The sequence below is a fragment of the Pyrgilauda ruficollis genome, unplaced genomic scaffold (genome assembly GCF_017590135.1).
Source record: "Pyrgilauda ruficollis isolate IOZ18807 unplaced genomic scaffold, ASM1759013v1 scaffold10, whole genome shotgun sequence".
Taxonomy (NCBI): Eukaryota; Metazoa; Chordata; class Aves; order Passeriformes; family Passeridae; genus Pyrgilauda; species Pyrgilauda ruficollis.
In genome coordinates, this window is record NW_024508101.1 from 16,947,378 (window position 1) to 16,963,547 (window position 16,170).

Sequence of the window (16,170 nt, forward strand, 5' to 3'; positions counted from 1 at the left end):
GGCGGGCGGTGGGGCGGCGGGGCCGGCGGAGAGCCGGTGTGCCCGTTGGCAGGGCAGCAGATGCCGGCGCCGCACGGGCACCTCCTCTTCCCTCCAGGTGCCCCCCGACGCCTCCGAGTACCCCGAGTCGAACTCCAGGCTGCGCTCGCTGGCCGGGGGGGAGCGAGCGGCCGGGCCCCCCCCCTCCTCCTCCTCGCCACCGGGATCTAGGCTGCAGGCCGAGTCCGCCGCCGAGCCGGGGCGCGGGGCACGGGGAGCCGGCCCCGCCGCCCTTCCGGGGTGGTGCGGTGTCTGCCGCGTGCCGTGCATGTGCGCCCGCAGCGTCGGCCCCGCGTCCCGCCGGCACCACTGCAGGGAAAGGGCACGTCAGCACGGTTGTCGCCGCCGCCCCCAGGCAGCCCCGCGATCCCCATCCCACCCTCCTCGGCATCCCGCGCCCCCCCGCCCCGGCTCCTGGGGGCTTCGCTGGCGCAATGGGCGTACAGCAGGGTGCGGAGAGCGGGCCGCAGGTCCCGGCTTGCCTCCAGCCCCGGGCCCCGCTTTCCTGCGGCTCCTGCGCGGAGCCGGCCGGCGTGCAGCGGCTTGTCGGGCGAGCAAGCAGGCACCCAGCCCCGGCCGTGCCTGCGGGAAATGACAGAGGGCCACGGCACGTAGGAGCGGGCGCTCCACTGCCCCCCCGACAGCCCCTCGAGTGCCCCCTTCTCGGTAGGGAGGCAGCCGGGACACCCCTCCGGCAGAGTCCCACTCGGTGGCACGGGGCCAGCGGCAGCCCCAGGGCACCCGCGGGTGCTGGGGTGGGGCTCTGCCCCCGCGCGTCGGCAGGGCCACCCACCCACCCTGTGCCCTCCAGCTGGGGACACCCCAGGTGACGTCAGGGTGCAGCCAGTCCCGCATCCAAGGCCCGGGACCCCCCAAACGCCGGGAAATACTGGGGACCAAGGCAGCCAGAGCCGAACGGAGCACGGCCGGGCGGGCGCTGGAGGGGACTGCTGGCTCCCGCAGCCAGGCCGCTCCTCGCTCTTGAATTCCTATTGTCTGAACCCAAAAGCAGGGTGTTACGTCCGCTTTCCTTTCCGCGCTGGAGTCGCGGGAAGCTGAGTGTGCAGGAGGGATTGCTTCCAGGACCGATAATTCTGTCCTCTCTGGCTGGCCCTGACACAGCTGCTGGCAGGACTGTCCTTGTCCCTCTCCACGTCCCCGTCCAAATCCCTGTCCTCCTCCCTGCTGGCGGGGACCCTCTCATCCAGCCCTAGTGGCAATGTGCCACCACTCCGAGCCGCCCAGTCCTGCCGCTGGCCGGGAACACTGGGGCAGCCGGTTGTGAGGTGCTGGGTAAGCATGTGGCAGGCCCAGGAGAGCCGAAGGGCCACCCTGTCACCGCCGTCCCTCGGGGCAGCCCAGGTGGGTCCAGCTGGCACCTTGACAGCTGGACACCGTGGCTGCTGGCCACCCGTGCCCCCACACCACCAGCGTCCCACGGGACGCACACGTCCCCCGTGCCGCCCTTGGCCTCGCGTGTAATGTCACGGCATTGATGTCACCGGCAGCGCCCGGACGTCACGGCAGCCCCGCAGACCCGGGGCACGGTGACGGTGGTCCCGTCCCGTCCCGTCCCGTTCCCTCCCGGTGCCCGCGGCAGCACTCACCCGCTCGGCGCCGAGCTCGTCTGGGCGGGCGTTGTGCATGCCCGGTCCTGCTCCCCCGGCGCCGCTCCCGGCCCCGCTCCCAGAGCCGCCGGTGCCGGTGGCGGAGCAGCAGCGACAGCGGACGGAGCGCCCGGCCGTGCCCGCCGCCTCCCGGCGCTGCCCGGCGGCCCNNCGGGCCGCACCGGCACCGCCGCCCCGGGGCCCCGCCCCGCCCACGGACCCCTCCCCGCCGCCCCGGGGCCCCGCGCCGGGCACCACCCGGGCACCGCCGGGATCCGTGTCCCGGCCGGCAGCACCTCGGGCACCCGGGGGTCCCGCAGCTCGGTATGCCCCGCCGGGAAGGAGTGCAGCCCCGGTACAGAGCCCCGGCGGAGGCATCCCCCGTCGGCACCACCCCCACCGGGCTGCCAGAGCCGGGCTGGGAGCTGGAGGAGGGAAGGGAACAGTGACCCGGGCCGCGGTGCCCGTTAATTGGGAACTAATAGCGCTTAATGGGAATCCCGGGAGAAGCGGCACTGGTTTGCAAATGAACGAGAACACGGCCAAAAATTAGCTCCCAGCTAATTTTCCCGGTTCCCGAACGTGCCGCGTGGTGAAGCAGCGTGGGGTGGCAGCCAAACCCCACGGAGCTGCGAGTGGCGAGGGGCTTGGAGCGGCGTGGTGCAGAGCGGGGGGCACTGGGGCCGTGCCCTGTCCCTCCCCTGGCCGGGACGGCCGCCACGGGTGGGGATGGACGGCATGACGCCGGGCCGGGGTGGTGCCCAGCACCCCTGGCAACCCGCTGCAGCTTGTCCCAAACACTCAGCGAGCCATGGGCATGCACGGACAACTCACCTTCCTCCTCCTCAGCCTCTATGCCCCGGGTAGGTGCTTCAAGGTCACAGTGTTCGGGGCACCCTTTGCCAGATCGTGGGTGGATGACTGAGAGGAAGGCAACAGGGATGAGGCTTTCCTCGGTTGCTCCCACATTCCTGGGGCTGACCCCACGGTGGGCAGAGGGATTGGCAGCTGCCTGGGTTGAGGCAGGGAGGGGCACATGAGCATGCTCAGGGAGGGCATTGTCTGGGTGTCCTCAGCATTGCCAGGATCTTGCTGGGGCTTCTTTTGGCATCACTGTGGCATATCCAGACACCACTGGGGTTTCATCAGAGCATCTCACAGAGGGAATTCTCTCTGCCAGCATCTCCCCAGGGCATTGCTAGGGCACACCTGGCAGGCTGAGGTGACACTCTCTCCTCTTTGCAGGGACATTCGTCAGAGCAACAGGTAAGAGCGGGGTGCTTTGGACCCAGCTGTGTCTGGCAGGGGAACCTGTGCCTGCATTGGTGCTTAGGTGCAGGAGCAGAGCTCCATAAGCACAGCTGGATGAGCCATCAGTGGCCCTTGGGGTCTTCCACCAGTCCTGCCTGACCTGCCACGTGTGGTGGCCCTGAGTGAGGACACAGTTCCAGGCACTCGCATCACTGAGGTGACCGTGTCCTGCAGCAACTCAAGCAGCAGTCCCAATGTCACCCTGGATAGCATTGAGCCCGACCATCCCTTCAACTCCATCGCCATCAGCTCTGACCCCACAGATGCCACCACGTTCCGGGCAGAGGTGTGGCTGGGGAATAGGGAGTGGGGCAGGAGCTGGCAGGCGCCCTGCTGAGTGACTGTGTCCCCATGGCAGGTGACACTGCGTGCTGGTGCAGAGCTCGATGCCCGCCGGGTGAACCAGTACACACTGATCCTGCGGGCTGCTTGTCCTGGTGAGGATGAGGTGGAAGAGCGGCTCTTTGTCCGGGTCACAGCAGGGCATGTGCTGCGCTGTGACACCCCCTTTGCCAGCGCAGGTAGGAACAGGGGGGCACAGGGCAGTGGGGGCTGTGCGTGCCAGCCAGCACCAAGCTCCCACAGCTGTGCTGTGCTCCAGAAGGTGATGTGGTGCAAGTGCTGGCAGATGTGGCACCCCGGACACCCCTGTATGCGGTACTGCCACAGCCACTTGGTGGGCTGGCGGTGAGTGGCAGCTCCCTGGGGGGCCACACCCCCATTGAAGGGAGCAGCCTTGGAGACAGCAGAACCCCAGGTATGGAGGAGTGGGACAGGGGTTCCCATCACCCTCCTTTCTGCAGTTCAGGCTCCGAAACCACAACACACCACTCACGCTCACCCGCTGGGGCCTGGTGCTGGCACCTGACAATGGTTTTGATCCCAGCAAGGACACCCAGGTGGGCACCAGCAGCCCCAGGCTGGTCACAGCCACCTCTCAGTCCACTGGGGCTTAGCCCCTCCCTGGTCTCAGCTCTCCACATCCTGCTCTGCCCATTAGGCCCGTGTCTCCCCCTGGACCCACAAGTGCTCCATCCCTCTCCCCATCCCCTTCTGCACCTCAAGTCCTGTCCATATCCTCATCCCTGTCTGTATTCCTGCCCATTGTAGTCTCCAGCTCATACTCATCTCCATCTCCACACCTCTTCCCACCTCTGTTCCTACTCCAAGCCCCATTCTCATCTCTTGCCCCCTCTCCTTTGTTTCTGTTCCTGTTTCTGTTCCGATCCCATCACTATTCCTGTCCCCGTCCCCATTCCCATTGTTGGTGCCACTCGGGGCTGTCCCAGAGCTGCCCCGGTGCTGGCCCACAGACGTTCCGGCTGGAGATTGAGGTGATGGATCGTCACGGGCACAACTGCAGCGGGGCTGTAAGGGTGGAGGTGCTGCCATCACAGCGTCCCCGCGTCACCTTCCCGTGAGTGGGGTTGGGCCAGGAGGGGGGTGCTGGTGGCACCAGGCTGTGCCACAATGCCCACCTCGCCTACAGTGAGCCACACTGGGCTGTGACAGTGACAGAAGGCATTGGCCCCTTGGAAGTGGTCACACAGGTCCATGCCAGAGGGGACAATGTCCGCTATGCCATCCTTGCTCCTGTGGCTCCCACACTCTTCACCATTGATGAGGGTGAGCAGGGCAGTGGGGATCCCCAGGGACGCCCTGTCCCTGTCCCTGTGCCCAGTGCGAGGCCATGGCTCCTCCTGCAGTGACAGGTGAGATCCGCAGCACCCTTCGGCTGGAGGTGATCCATGTCCACCTCCTCATCCGGGCTTACAACGCGCTGCACCCCGACGACCACGCCACCGCCACGGTCAATGTCACCGTGCAGGGGACAGACCGCCAGGCACCAAGATGTGACCCAGCCATCTTCGTGTATGGCTCAGGGGGGAGTGGGGTGCATGGGACTCTGCTCTCTCATGTCTCCCAGGACAGGGGACAGAGGCTGAGCTGCTGGCTGCCCTGCCACAGGTCCCAGGTGGCTGAAACTGAGTCGCTCGGCAGCACCTTGGTGACGCTGAGGTGCACCGACTCCACCAGCACTGACGGGTGTCTGCACTATGCTCTCGAGGGGCCTCCCTCCTCCCGCTCCCACTTCTGCATGGAGGGGCCACAGCTGAAGGTGAGCAGGGCAGTGCCCAGGTGGACAGCGAGCCCAGACCCCGGAGCCCAATGGGACCCTGTAACATGTGCTGTCGTGTCAGGTTCTGCGTCAGGGCTCCCTGCTCCCCAAGGCCTGCTCATTCTCCTCACTTGTCCCTCCTTCTCCCCTGGCATCGCAGCTTTGTGGGACACCCTGGCTTTGTGGGATACTCAGGCTTTGCAGAGCATCTGAGCTTTGCAGAGCACCTCAGCTCTGCCTGACTCTCTCCTTCTGTCTTGGCAGGTCAACTCCACCCTCGACTATGACTCAGAGGCCATGGCTGCTCTGGGCTTCCAGTTAACGGCCACCATTGTGGTGACAGTGGGAGGACAGCCCCTACAGAGCAGTGAGTGTCCATGTCCCTAGGGTGGGAAAAGACCTTTCCCAATCCCCAAACCAGGAGATCACAGAGGAAACATTCCTTCCCTGCTGCCCCAGAGATGCCCACCCCAGGGGTGGTGCCTCTGTCCCCATGTCACCCAGCTCAGCAGAGGCCGTGGGGTGGTGCCAGCATGGCTGAGCAGCTGTGTGCCACACAGCCCGTGTGCCTGTGCTTGTGACGGTGACACCTGTCAACGAATTCAGACCGGCGTGCCCCAGCGGTGCCACCTTCACCGTGCCAGAGACAGCAGCTTTTGGCAGCATGGTGGGGCGTGTGGCTGGCACTGACCGTGACTACCCCCTGGACAGCCTCGAGTACAGCCTGGAGGGGGAGCCCGGCCCCGCACAGCCCTTCTCCATCGACAGGCGCACTGGTGAGCACCGGGCCCCTTCCCCAGCCCCCGCCACACCCCATGGCACCTCCCGGTTCCCAGCAGCTCACACCTCCCCACAGGCGAGATCCGCGTGGTGGGACCCCTGGACTCGCAGCAGCAGAAGAGCTACAGGCTGGTGGTGCGGCTGACGGACACCCACAATGACCTGGACCTCAGGAAGAGGCAGAGCCGTCTGTGCGACGTGTCTGTGCGCCTGCAGGTGCGAGGGCAGCCCGCTGGGCGGGCTGTGCTGGGTGCGAGGACTGGGGGTGCCTACCCTACCGCTTCCTCCCGCTCCTGGCAGGCTGTGCCGGACCAGCTGCCGGTGTGCATCCCCGAGGTGCAGGAGCTGCGGATCACGGCTGGGTCCCCGGGCAGCCGCCAGCCCGTCACCCGCCTGGTGTGCCACGGCGGCCCCGACAGCGCCGTGCTGACTTACAGCATTGTTGGAGGTGAGGAACGGCCAAGGCACGGCACAAAGCCACCCTCGCCGTGGTGTGACACTGAGCAGACCCTCTCGTCCAGGCAATGAAGATGGGCGCTTTCGGCTGGAAGGGAGCACCCTTGTCTACCTCCCCAGCGACCGAGCCGAGCCCCACCCCTTTGTCCTGCTGGTGGAGGTGGGGGGCGGCTCTGGTGGCCGCCGCCGCAGCATCGTGGTGGCACTGGTGGTGCACGTCACCCCCCGGAGCACCCCGGTGCCCCCCAGCACCAGCACCCAGCACACGGTGAGCAGAGCCCGCTGACCAGGAGGTGCTCCAGGGTCCCTTGAACCTCCCATGGCCCCTCACCCCACTGCCTCCACAGACGCTGCAGAAGGAGCCGCTGGTTGTCACGCAGACAGAGGCAGTGTGGCACCCGCCAGCCTGGTTTGTGGCCGTGCTGACCATCTCTGGTGTCCTGCTGCTGGCCACCCTGGGCTGCATGGCCCGGAACCTGCTGTGCAGGTGAGCCCCAGCCCGCCTCTCAGCATGGCTCAGTGAGCAAGGCTAAGGGCTCACGGCTGCCTTCTGCTCCTCCCACAGCAACCGGGCCCCTGGCAAGCTGCTCCTGGCCAAGAGGTGAGTGCTATACGGCCAGGGTGGTCATACTGGCAGTTGTATTGTCCTTGCAGGTAGCCAGGGAGACACAGCACACGGGGTAGGTTTAATATTCTCTGCATTTGGCTTGCTGTGCCAGGGAGCCGTCTCTGCCCAGGGGTGCAGCCCTGATGGGGGCTGTGGAAGCAGAGAGAGCATTTTGGCCAGTATCCGGTGATGTCGGTGGCCAGGCTGGGGCACAAACTCTGCAGTGGACAGGGTGGGATGGCACAGTGCTGGTGCCAATACCTACTGCAAGGCTGGGTCCTGGCACTAGGGCTGAGGTCACTGCAGCTCACCAGGGGAGCCCCTGTTTGGCAGGGGTGGGCCCCATTTGTCAGGGAAAACTACCAGGGAAGAGCTGAGCAGGCTGCACAACCCCTGGAAGATCAGTGATGGTGACAAGTGACAGAGGAGAGAGCCTGGGCAGATGCTAGACCAGCCTGTGCCAAGTGTCTGCACAGCAAGGAGGAGACATGCAAGCCCATGGCAGGACAAGTCACCTCCAGTGGCATAACTGCCCCGAGGTGATGCACCGCTGGATCCAGGTTCATTGGCAAGGCTGGGGCCACTGTGCTTGGTGACACTGGGACTGTAGTGACCATGCAAGGGAGAAGACCCAGGGTCAGCCCTGTGGGTGGCCTTGGCAGCTCCCCCAGCACAGCATCCTCCAAGCACAAGAGTGATGCGTGCCAGCACATGGGGAAACAAGTGGATGTGGTGGCAGACCTGCTTGCTGCTCAGGCACTGGTGAAAGGTGGTGGTGCCTGGGGGAGCACAGCCCTGTCACAGTTCCCTCCTGTGCCAGGGCACAATCAGGTAGGTGGATGATGGGCTTAACAGGGTGAAGCTGGCAGGGTGAAACCTGGCTGGCAAGTCGCTCCCAGCAGCATCTCGTGGGGTTGAGGCCGGCAGCCCATCACTGACAGCATTCCCTCCCTTCCCCTCTTCTTTCTGCAGCTCCTGGGATGTGGTGGAGAACAGCAGGGGCAAGGAGGAACAGGGACACCCACATAGCAGCAACCCAGTAAGTGTGTGGCAGCGAGGGTGGGTGCCCTGCCAGGGAGGCAGAAGAGCCCTGTGGCCCTCAGCAGCCTCTCCTGTCTCCTCCACACAGGGGCAGTTCGATGGCCATGCTCAGGACCCACGTGAGTGCCCTGTCCCGCAGCCCCAGCAGCCTCAGGTTGTGTTCTCCAGGGCAGAGGGGTCTGGGGACAGGAGAGATGGGGACCAGTGACTGAGTGCTGCCTCCATCCCAGGCACCGGCAGGGACTATGTCTTCAGCAGCGTGACGGGGGCTCAGCGCTGGATCTGAAGGGCTCGACTTGCTGAGGGGCTCCTTGTGACCCACAGCTCCATGAGCTGGGCTGTGCTGGGCAGAGCACGGGGCACTAGCAGGCAGCTGGGACGGCCGCCGAGGAGGAGACCCATCCTTTGTGGCCAAACCTGCTGCACATGGGGCGCAGCCACACCCTGAGCCACCTCAGCCAGTGCAGAGCTAATAAACGGTGTCAGAGATTGCACACGCGGCTGTGATTGCCGCAGGGAGTCCCGTGGCCGGGCAGTGCTGCTCGCGGCTGTCCTGCTGTGCTGGTCATTAGCACTGTCTGGTCAGCCGTGTGAGTGACCCAGGACAAGCATTGGCAGCGGGCTCGGCACTGCAAAAAAGGTTACGAGGGCTTCTGCCAAGTCTGCTTCAGTCGCAGAAGCATCTCTGTAGCCTCTGGATGTGACCCATCCGGGGCAGTCCTCCACAGGGAGGTTATCTGGGGCTAGAAAACTCAGCCACGGGTAATTTTGACCAACTTTTGCCCCGAGTTCCGTGTCCCCCTCAAGCTCTGCTTTGTTACAGCGCTCGCAGGGGCAAACGGGTGGGATGAGCAGCTGGTGGGCAGACGGGATGGGTTGATAATTGGGAGGAAAAGTGAATTAGCGTGGGTGCAGGTGAGCGGGATGCCGCAGGAGGAGCTGGGAGCGGCGGGAGGCTTTGAAGGCGTCAGTCAGCGGGAGGTGGGAAACCGGTTATTTGAATTTCAAAGGAGCGCGCCACGGGACGCCTCCCTGGCAGCTCCCGGGGAAATGAAGCGCTGGCGGGATAAGAGGGAAGAGACTAATTTGGGGAGTAGGTGACTAAGGGGAGGGAAGGGGAACAGGGGCCAGCCGTGAAATTTCACAGTGAGAGGGGTCACCTGTGTGACTTTGCCTGAGGATCCCTTTTGCCCCGAACCCACAGGAACCGTGACCGTCCGGGAATTTAACCCTTTGTGGTACCGGAGTGGTGCGTGAGCGTGTCCCATTGGCGAGACGCCGCTCGGAGCGGCCCCGGGGGCTCGGAGCTCTGAGTGTGGGCCCGCGGGACGGCCGGGTGTGAGTTTGTGCCGGGAGCACGGGGCGTAGCCCGGCCGGGAGCGGGCTCTGATCGCGGTTCGGAGCGCGGAGCCGCGGGCCGCGCCCATTGGCCGAGCGCCCCCCCTTCTCCGCGGGCAGCCAATGAGGAGGCGCTGCCCGCGAGGGGGCGGGGCTCTGGCGGGCGTCACGTGTGCCTAACGTGCGCTGCCGTCCGCACTCGGGAAAGGGCGGGGCGGCTCTGCGCTTGAGTGACACCGAGTTTGACCTATCAGCGTCCCGAAAGGGCCCCCGTGGGGCGGGACCCGGGTGCGGACTGGCGCGCAGGGCGACAGGGCGGGCTTTGGACGGCGCGGTTGCTATGACGGCCAGCGCCGGGCCCCGCCCGCCCGGGCGCCGCCATCTTGTTGTTGATTCGAGCGGCGGGGAGCGGCGGCGCTGGGGCTCCGCGTTCCGGTGTCCCGGCCGGGCAGGCAGCGCCGGCCCCGGTGAGCCGGGCGGGCGGGGACTGGCCAGGCTGCCGGGCGGGGGGCTGAGGCGAGCGCGCTGCCGTGAGGGGAGACCCGGGTGCGGCCCCGTGAAGGGAGAGGGGATACACAGGCACGGCCCCGTGAGCGGCCGGGTGAGGGGGCAGCGAGCACCGGGATGGGCCTGGAGTGGAGGGGTCCGTGCGCGGCCCCGTGAGGAGGGGCTGGGCAGAGCGCGGCACGTCCCCGTGTGTGCGTGGGTGAGACCCCGGCGCTTTCCCCTGCGGGGCTGGCCTGGGGCACGGCCGGGGCGGGGTTCCCGGGCTGGGCAGCGGGTGCCGGGGCAGGGCCGTGCCCAGCGGGCAGAGCGAGCGCCCCTTCCCTTTGTGCCCTTCCTTCCTTCCTTCCACAGGAGCTGCGCGCAGGAAGGAGCTCGGAAACCGCGGCGGTAACATGAAACCAACATGGTGAGGAGGCTGCTGGGGCTGGGGCCCGTCCGTGCTGCCCCCCGGCAGGGAGGGGTGTGCGTGCCCCGGGAGCGCTGGCTGCCCCGCTGGGGACACCCGGAGAGCCTGGCAGTCCCCCGGGGCAGCTGTGCTCGTGGGTCTGCAGACCTGGACCGGCACCACCCTTCCCCGGGGTTTTCTAGGGCGGGTTGAATTAGGGTAGGTGGTACTGGGTCCATATCCTTAATTTTTAATCTCAGCATCAGCTCTCTTTTCTTTTTTTTTTTCTTTTTTTTTTTTTTTTTTTTTTTCCCCAGCGATGTACTTTAGTATGTGCTGCTTTTGTCATTTCAACCTGTCTTGCTCTTTTTTTGCTCCATCTGCTTTTCCTCCCTTCAGGTTCACCTGGCTTAACTTGGTGTTCAGAGCTTCCAAAGCTGGATTCCAATAATTGGCCTTTGCTAACGAAACACTGATTGGTGCAGGAATGGTGGGGGCTTGGGTCTCTGTTCATCCTTAGTGTAATGTTTCTGTGATCATTAGGGCTACCGTGTAAACATAGTCAGTAGCTTGTCTCACAAAGTAATATTCAGTAGTGTGTTGTGAAAGTCTCACTATAGTGAACTGTCACTTGCAGCTTATATGCTAACACTTGTGTGTGTGTGTGTCTTCTTTTGATGGAGAAAAATAATGGTATTCTTGTTGTTTATCACTGAATTAAGATTCTGGTTTCCTTTATATAGAAATTGTGTCGTGAGCTTCAAAGTGTTTTAGAATTAAGTGTACCGGTTATTGCATGTTGTCACTGTAATCCTAAATAGGTCTTTCCTAGTCCTATGTAACAATTTCTTATTTTGATTGTGAAGTATTTTTCTGGGTTAGTTTAGCTCTGACCTAAGGTAAGTGCTTTGTTTTGGAGCTGGAAGGAAAGTGGTAGCTTATGAAAAGATTTAGTTGTGAGCTCTAAAAAGCAACATAACATTGGGTTGCTTTTTTAACTGCATCAGCTCCTTGTTTTGTCCATTGAATACTGAATTGTCCTAATGCTAATTTTTCTTTTCCTTTCTTAGAGGGTGTTTCATACCCTCTCAGCATTTTCAGCACAACCATTTCCAGGTGCATGGGTGAACAACCTATGCTATCCTGGTTAGAGCCTGTTAGGCTGATGTGAAATGTCCTTTTTCACGGCCTTGCCTTTGCTTCCTGTCTGGTAAGGACTTGAGAGAACAGGGGAGGTGATCCTTAGCTCCTGGAGGGGGAAGTTGATGTATACAAGGTTATTAGCATAAGAATCTTTGATGGAAAGAGTAGGATATGCTGGTGGGACTCTCTCCTGGACCCTCTGGTTTTTCATTAGGCACTTTGTGGCAGTTTTGCATGTTTCTTGCATAGAAGAAGAGCAAATGAACACAATTATCTGTTGAGGTGAGAAAGGGGACAGTTTTTAAGATCTGCTTCTGATCATCAGTTCCGTGTGTGGTTTCACAGGTACTTCAGCTCATGTAAGTACAGACTGCAAGCCATAGGAGGTTCTTGCCTTGTTGCTTATGTCTGTGCAGGTGAGAATCAGAGTGCCCTGACTTACAGACTGATCGAGCTAAAGACAAACTGCCTGTTTTTCTACCCAGCTTTGTGGGTGCATAAATGATTTTGCAGGTGCAAGGGAAATGGGGCTGGTGCTGGAATGGGGTCTTATCTGAGTTCAGGGTGATCTGCAGTGTGACTGTGTACAAATGCAACAATGTATTTTTACATGATCTATTTTCTTCCATATAAATATAATTTTAAACCATATTTTTACATATATTCAAAAATTAAATGAAACAGTAGTGCCCATGCTTCTCTTCTACTTCTGTGAATCATTGTGTGCCTCATCATCAGGTAGACAGCACTGGACATGTCCTTCTTATAAAAATATTATAGAAGGAAAAGTTAGATGTGCTTTGAGATCCCCTCTCTTGGCAGATCGTGCAGGTCAACTGACTTGGAAGTTATTCTGTCTTGCATTGCACGTAGTGAAAAGTCAAGGTTAGAGTAGCAAGCACTCAGAGGTCAAAAAAGTGGCCAGGCTGGCGTAGTACCTGTGCCCTTAATCAGCTAATTGGCCTTTTAAACAAGTGTTATGATTTCTTCTTAATCCTTCAGTTGTGTACTCTGCTTATCCCATCTGAGCTGCCTGGTTTGTTTCTTTCCTTTCCTCCCACAAATACAGAGCTGATTCCTTTTGGGTAAAGTGATCAAACTCTGAAATGTGACCTTGCTGAGCTTGGCTGGTGTGAGATGAGGAGCCCTGTACAAGCTCGGGGCTGTTTTTTGACCATCTGCTTACAGGGCACAGTCTCTTTGGTCCAGTGGATCACCAAATGTTTGTAAAAATGTTTGATCACTTTTCAGATTTCAGTGTTTAGTTAGTTTCTCCATGCCTCAAGGTTTTTGTGGATGTGGTGGATTCTGGCTGGCATGCTGGGTGTGGGATGGCACTCACTGTGCCTTTCATTAAGATAAGAAATGTAGGTGCTAAGTTTGAATTGGATATCCAGAACCCATGCTCTACAGGAGGTGTGTTTCTTCCATCTGTGGTTGAAATGCAGATACTGCAGCCATGGAAAAATCTGACAGAGGCCTTGATTATTGCAGTGTAACCCAGGCACTTCACTCACTGTCAGTAGATTCCCCCAGTCTGTCCATCAGGGATTAGCTCATAACGTGTTGGAGATGTGAGCATCTCAGTGGAGTGTTAATGCTGGGATTTCTAGTCTCAGAATTTAGTACTGACAAAAAGCTGCAGCCTGATTTGTTTGCTCTTGCAATTGCCAGTGTCACATTGGTGCTGGGCAGGGTTTAGCATTGAACTTGACTTGTGGAGTTTGTGTGTGGCTCTCTGCTTACTTGTTTATATAGTGTGACATGCCTAGGGACAACTGGTTTTATTTCTGACCTCTCAGTCTTTGAGAGGGAATGTATCAAAAACAAGTTACTAAGTACAGAGGGTCCCTAGTGAGTTTGAGAAAAGGAGCAAAAGAAAATGCGACAGAACCCTCTGCAACAGTCATGTCAAGCATTTGTGTTACGTGCTGTAAACTGAAGGAGCCCTTCAGCTGTATGGAGGAGCAGCTAGCAGCCTCCCTCATTTCTATTCCTGATGTGACAGGAATGCAGAGCAGGATGCTGGCCAGTGTTTAATATCAGGTTTGTTGCTGCTGTCGTAGGGTGGTGGGGGGAGGAAGAGGAAGTGTGTGTGCGTGGCTGCTCGGTTTCTGTTTTGCAGGCATCGCCTGTGCGCAGTGTTGTGCTGTTCTGATGTGGCAGCAGCTGTTATTTTTGGTGTTCCCAGTGTGCTGTTCGGGTAGATGTGCTTCCTAATAGATGCAATCCTCTTAATCAGTGTGTTGGGCTGCCTGTGCTTCCTGTGTAGTCCGTGCTGGTGTGAACCACTCTGCAGATGGTACTGAGGTGCAAGTCCTTTGCCTTTATTTATTTCCACAGGCTCCTCTGTGTGCATTTTGAGTGGCATTAACTGTGTGTAAAAGACAAGCCTCTTAAGCTTGGATTTATTTTGCATCACCCCATCAGTATGTGGTGTCGTTAATGTTTGAACCCTTTCTTTGGGAGTAAAGGAATCAGCTTTGCTATTACAGGGTGTCTCTCTAGCTGTATAATGTGTCCACAGTAGTTAAAATGGGTGCAGTTGTTTTGTTAACAATCACATGGACGTAGCTGTCCATAATTGTATTAGTAGGTGATCCATCAACCAAATCTGATAAAAGCAGTGAAAGAGGTTATGATGTGGATGTGTCTGTCCTGGCAGGACGTCACTACATGTGCTTGGGAGCTGCAGTAGATAAGCTGTCTCTGATTTAGCTTTTGTAGTTAGGAAGGTTATCTCCTTCACCAGCTGTCCTGCTGCTTTGCCAAACGCTACCTCCCTTGTGTTGGGGCCTACAACCAGGCCTGTTCAACTGCTGGGGTTTAATACACTCTGCTTCAGCCTTTCTTCCCTAGTGCCCATCCCTGCCTGGTGAGGAGCAGTCGTGGGAGATCCTGCTCTGCTCCACCCTGGTTGGGAATTTTCAGCTAAGGGTGGCTAGGGCAGCTGGGGACACTGTATCCTCTCAGCCCAACTGGTGGCTTTGGTGAAGAGCATCTGTTGGAGCCCACAGGAATGAGTGAGGGCATTTGCTTCCTGAAAGGAACTTGTGAATTCCAGTCCCATTCTCTAGGGGAGACATGCTCTCAAACATTCTGAATTGATAAGCAAGTAAAGATCTAAATAAAAGCTAATTTAGGACTTGATAACTCGTTTCCATACATTTCACAGGCTGACTTGCTTCTGGGGTCCTGCTCCCTCTTGATTGTGAGAAGTTGGCTCCATATTCCAGTGACTGCTCAGCCAAAGGAGCTTGGGTGACATCTCCAAGGTAACTTTTTTCTGTTTGCAGCCATCTTACAGGTGCAAAGAGAAAGAAACTGCTTGCTTTTTGCCTCTCCCTTTGGAATTTTACCCTTCAAGTAAGGATATGTAGATACAGTTTGTGGGAGTTTTGCTCTTGTTTTTGAAGGATACTACAGGAACACCCAGGTAAGTGCAGTAGCATAGAGTGAAAAATTCAGTCCTGTTCATTCACCAGATTTGTGTCAGTTCTTTGTCATAAGAATTAAAATTCCAAGAATTTAATACTCACTCATGCTCTAGTAATTCTGGCCATTCAGGTGGCTGATTTGCAGCTGAATCACCTTATGATGATTTCAGAATTCTTATCATTGTGTGCTTTTTTCTTTCTGTTCTGAGGTTAGTTTGCTGAAAGTTGATAAGGCTGATCTGATAGTCTTTCAGTTTCAAAGAGGTTACTTACGTGCTGTCCTGAATTTGCAAGAAAGTCAATCATATTTTTTTTCCCCCAGCTCTTTATCAATAAATGCATGACTCAGTATATCTGTGGTATAAACAGACTCAAATGACCTTGTTTTCTTTAGACATGGTGTGTTTAAGTAGTGGTTGTCACACAGTTCAGTTTCCTGGTGGGGAAGCCCCTGACCTGGTGGGTGATGGTCTTAGTTTGAAATGCAAAAGGTAATGACCAGGGAAGCTGAGCTCCACAAGTACCTTCCTGGGGTAGGGAGAGGAGGCATGTGGTGCCTTCCCTTCAGGCATGCTCCTGTGTCTGTCACTGCTGACTTAAGTGCTGATCTAAAGCTAAACTACTGTATAGCTTACATATTCTGTTATTTCTCTTTTTTTCCCCTCCCCCATAGTTCTATGCTGAGCTGCATTTTCCCCAATTTTTTAAACTTCCAGGGTATGTTAATGCAAAATATCATGTGATCTTTAATTCCAATTAATGTTGTTCCTTTGTTGGTATCAAAGTATTGTCAAGCACCTCCAAAAGTGAGTTTAGAAATCTTAAAAAGGGCACAAGAAGATAGGGCTGGCTGTTTGTTCAGTGTCCTTTGACAGTACTGTCTGAGCAGCTTAAGCACGTGTGGGGAGCAGTCATGATCTCATTACAGCTAACTATAGGTGATAAGCAGCTCTGAGCACTGAAATCAGTGCACCACCAAGTGCAGATGTCAGTGAGTTATTTAAGGCAGGAAGGATTTGGGAGAGAGGCCTGGGGGCTACATAGGCCCATGTCTTACTCAGTGTCTGAATCAAACCATTGAGTAACTGCCATGAAATTGCTGGAGCTCTTGCAGGAGATGAGATATGCTGCTCTTGCACTGGTTTGTTGGTTAAAAACATGGTGAAGTCCTGGAGCTTTGGAAGACCCCCACAGCACTGCTGCTTTGTGAAAGGTTTATTGCACTTTTCCAAGCTGTGGTCTTTGTGACATGTCTGAGGAATAGACCTGTTGAATTCTCGTACCACAAATACGAAATAAAAAGAACTTTTAACTTCAGTCTTTTGAGTCTGTCCCAAAGAATTGTTGAAGCAGTCTGAAGCTCCATTTGTGTTGAAACAATACATATGCAGGGTTTTTTT

The 16,170-nt window shown here is 58.0% G+C and overlaps 3 protein-coding genes across 9 annotated transcripts in view; 2 read left to right on the forward strand and 1 right to left on the reverse strand.

Annotated features, from left to right (window-relative positions):
• Positions 1 to 2,386, reverse strand: part of INKA1 (inka box actin regulator 1) — a 4,179-nt gene extending 1,793 nt beyond the window's left edge. Inside the window, 3 exon segments of the mRNA XM_041465366.1 lie at positions 17 to 348; positions 2,185 to 2,277; positions 2,279 to 2,386. Of these exon segments, the coding sequence (XP_041321300.1) occupies positions 17 to 348; positions 2,185 to 2,277; positions 2,279 to 2,386 (533 nt within the window).
• A 114-nt stretch (positions 2,387 to 2,500) lies between these two features.
• Positions 2,501 to 8,418, forward strand: CDHR4 (cadherin related family member 4). The gene is given in 22 exon segments (XM_041462796.1): positions 2,501 to 2,509; positions 2,723 to 2,827; positions 2,829 to 2,876; positions 2,879 to 2,912; positions 3,047 to 3,243; positions 3,316 to 3,478; positions 3,559 to 3,644; positions 3,761 to 3,856; positions 4,271 to 4,374; positions 4,447 to 4,583; positions 4,664 to 4,829; positions 4,926 to 5,076; positions 5,341 to 5,443; positions 5,637 to 5,852; positions 5,933 to 6,072; positions 6,157 to 6,304; positions 6,378 to 6,580; positions 6,660 to 6,799; positions 6,878 to 6,913; positions 7,892 to 7,958; positions 8,049 to 8,079; positions 8,191 to 8,418. Coding segments are annotated over 22 exon segments (2,436 nt in total). The 3' UTR covers positions 8,247 to 8,418.
• A 1,214-nt stretch (positions 8,419 to 9,632) lies between these two features.
• Positions 9,633 to 16,170, forward strand: part of IP6K1 (inositol hexakisphosphate kinase 1) — a 37,150-nt gene continuing 30,612 nt past the window's right edge. For 2 of the 7 annotated variants that reach the window (XM_041461553.1, XM_041461608.1), the window contains exons 1-3: positions 9,650 to 9,765; positions 10,157 to 10,211; positions 14,509 to 14,608. The gene's annotated coding sequence lies outside the window, so the exon portion shown is untranslated. The other 5 variants (XM_041461563.1, XM_041461582.1, XM_041461592.1 and 2 more) reach the window with 5 other exon arrangements.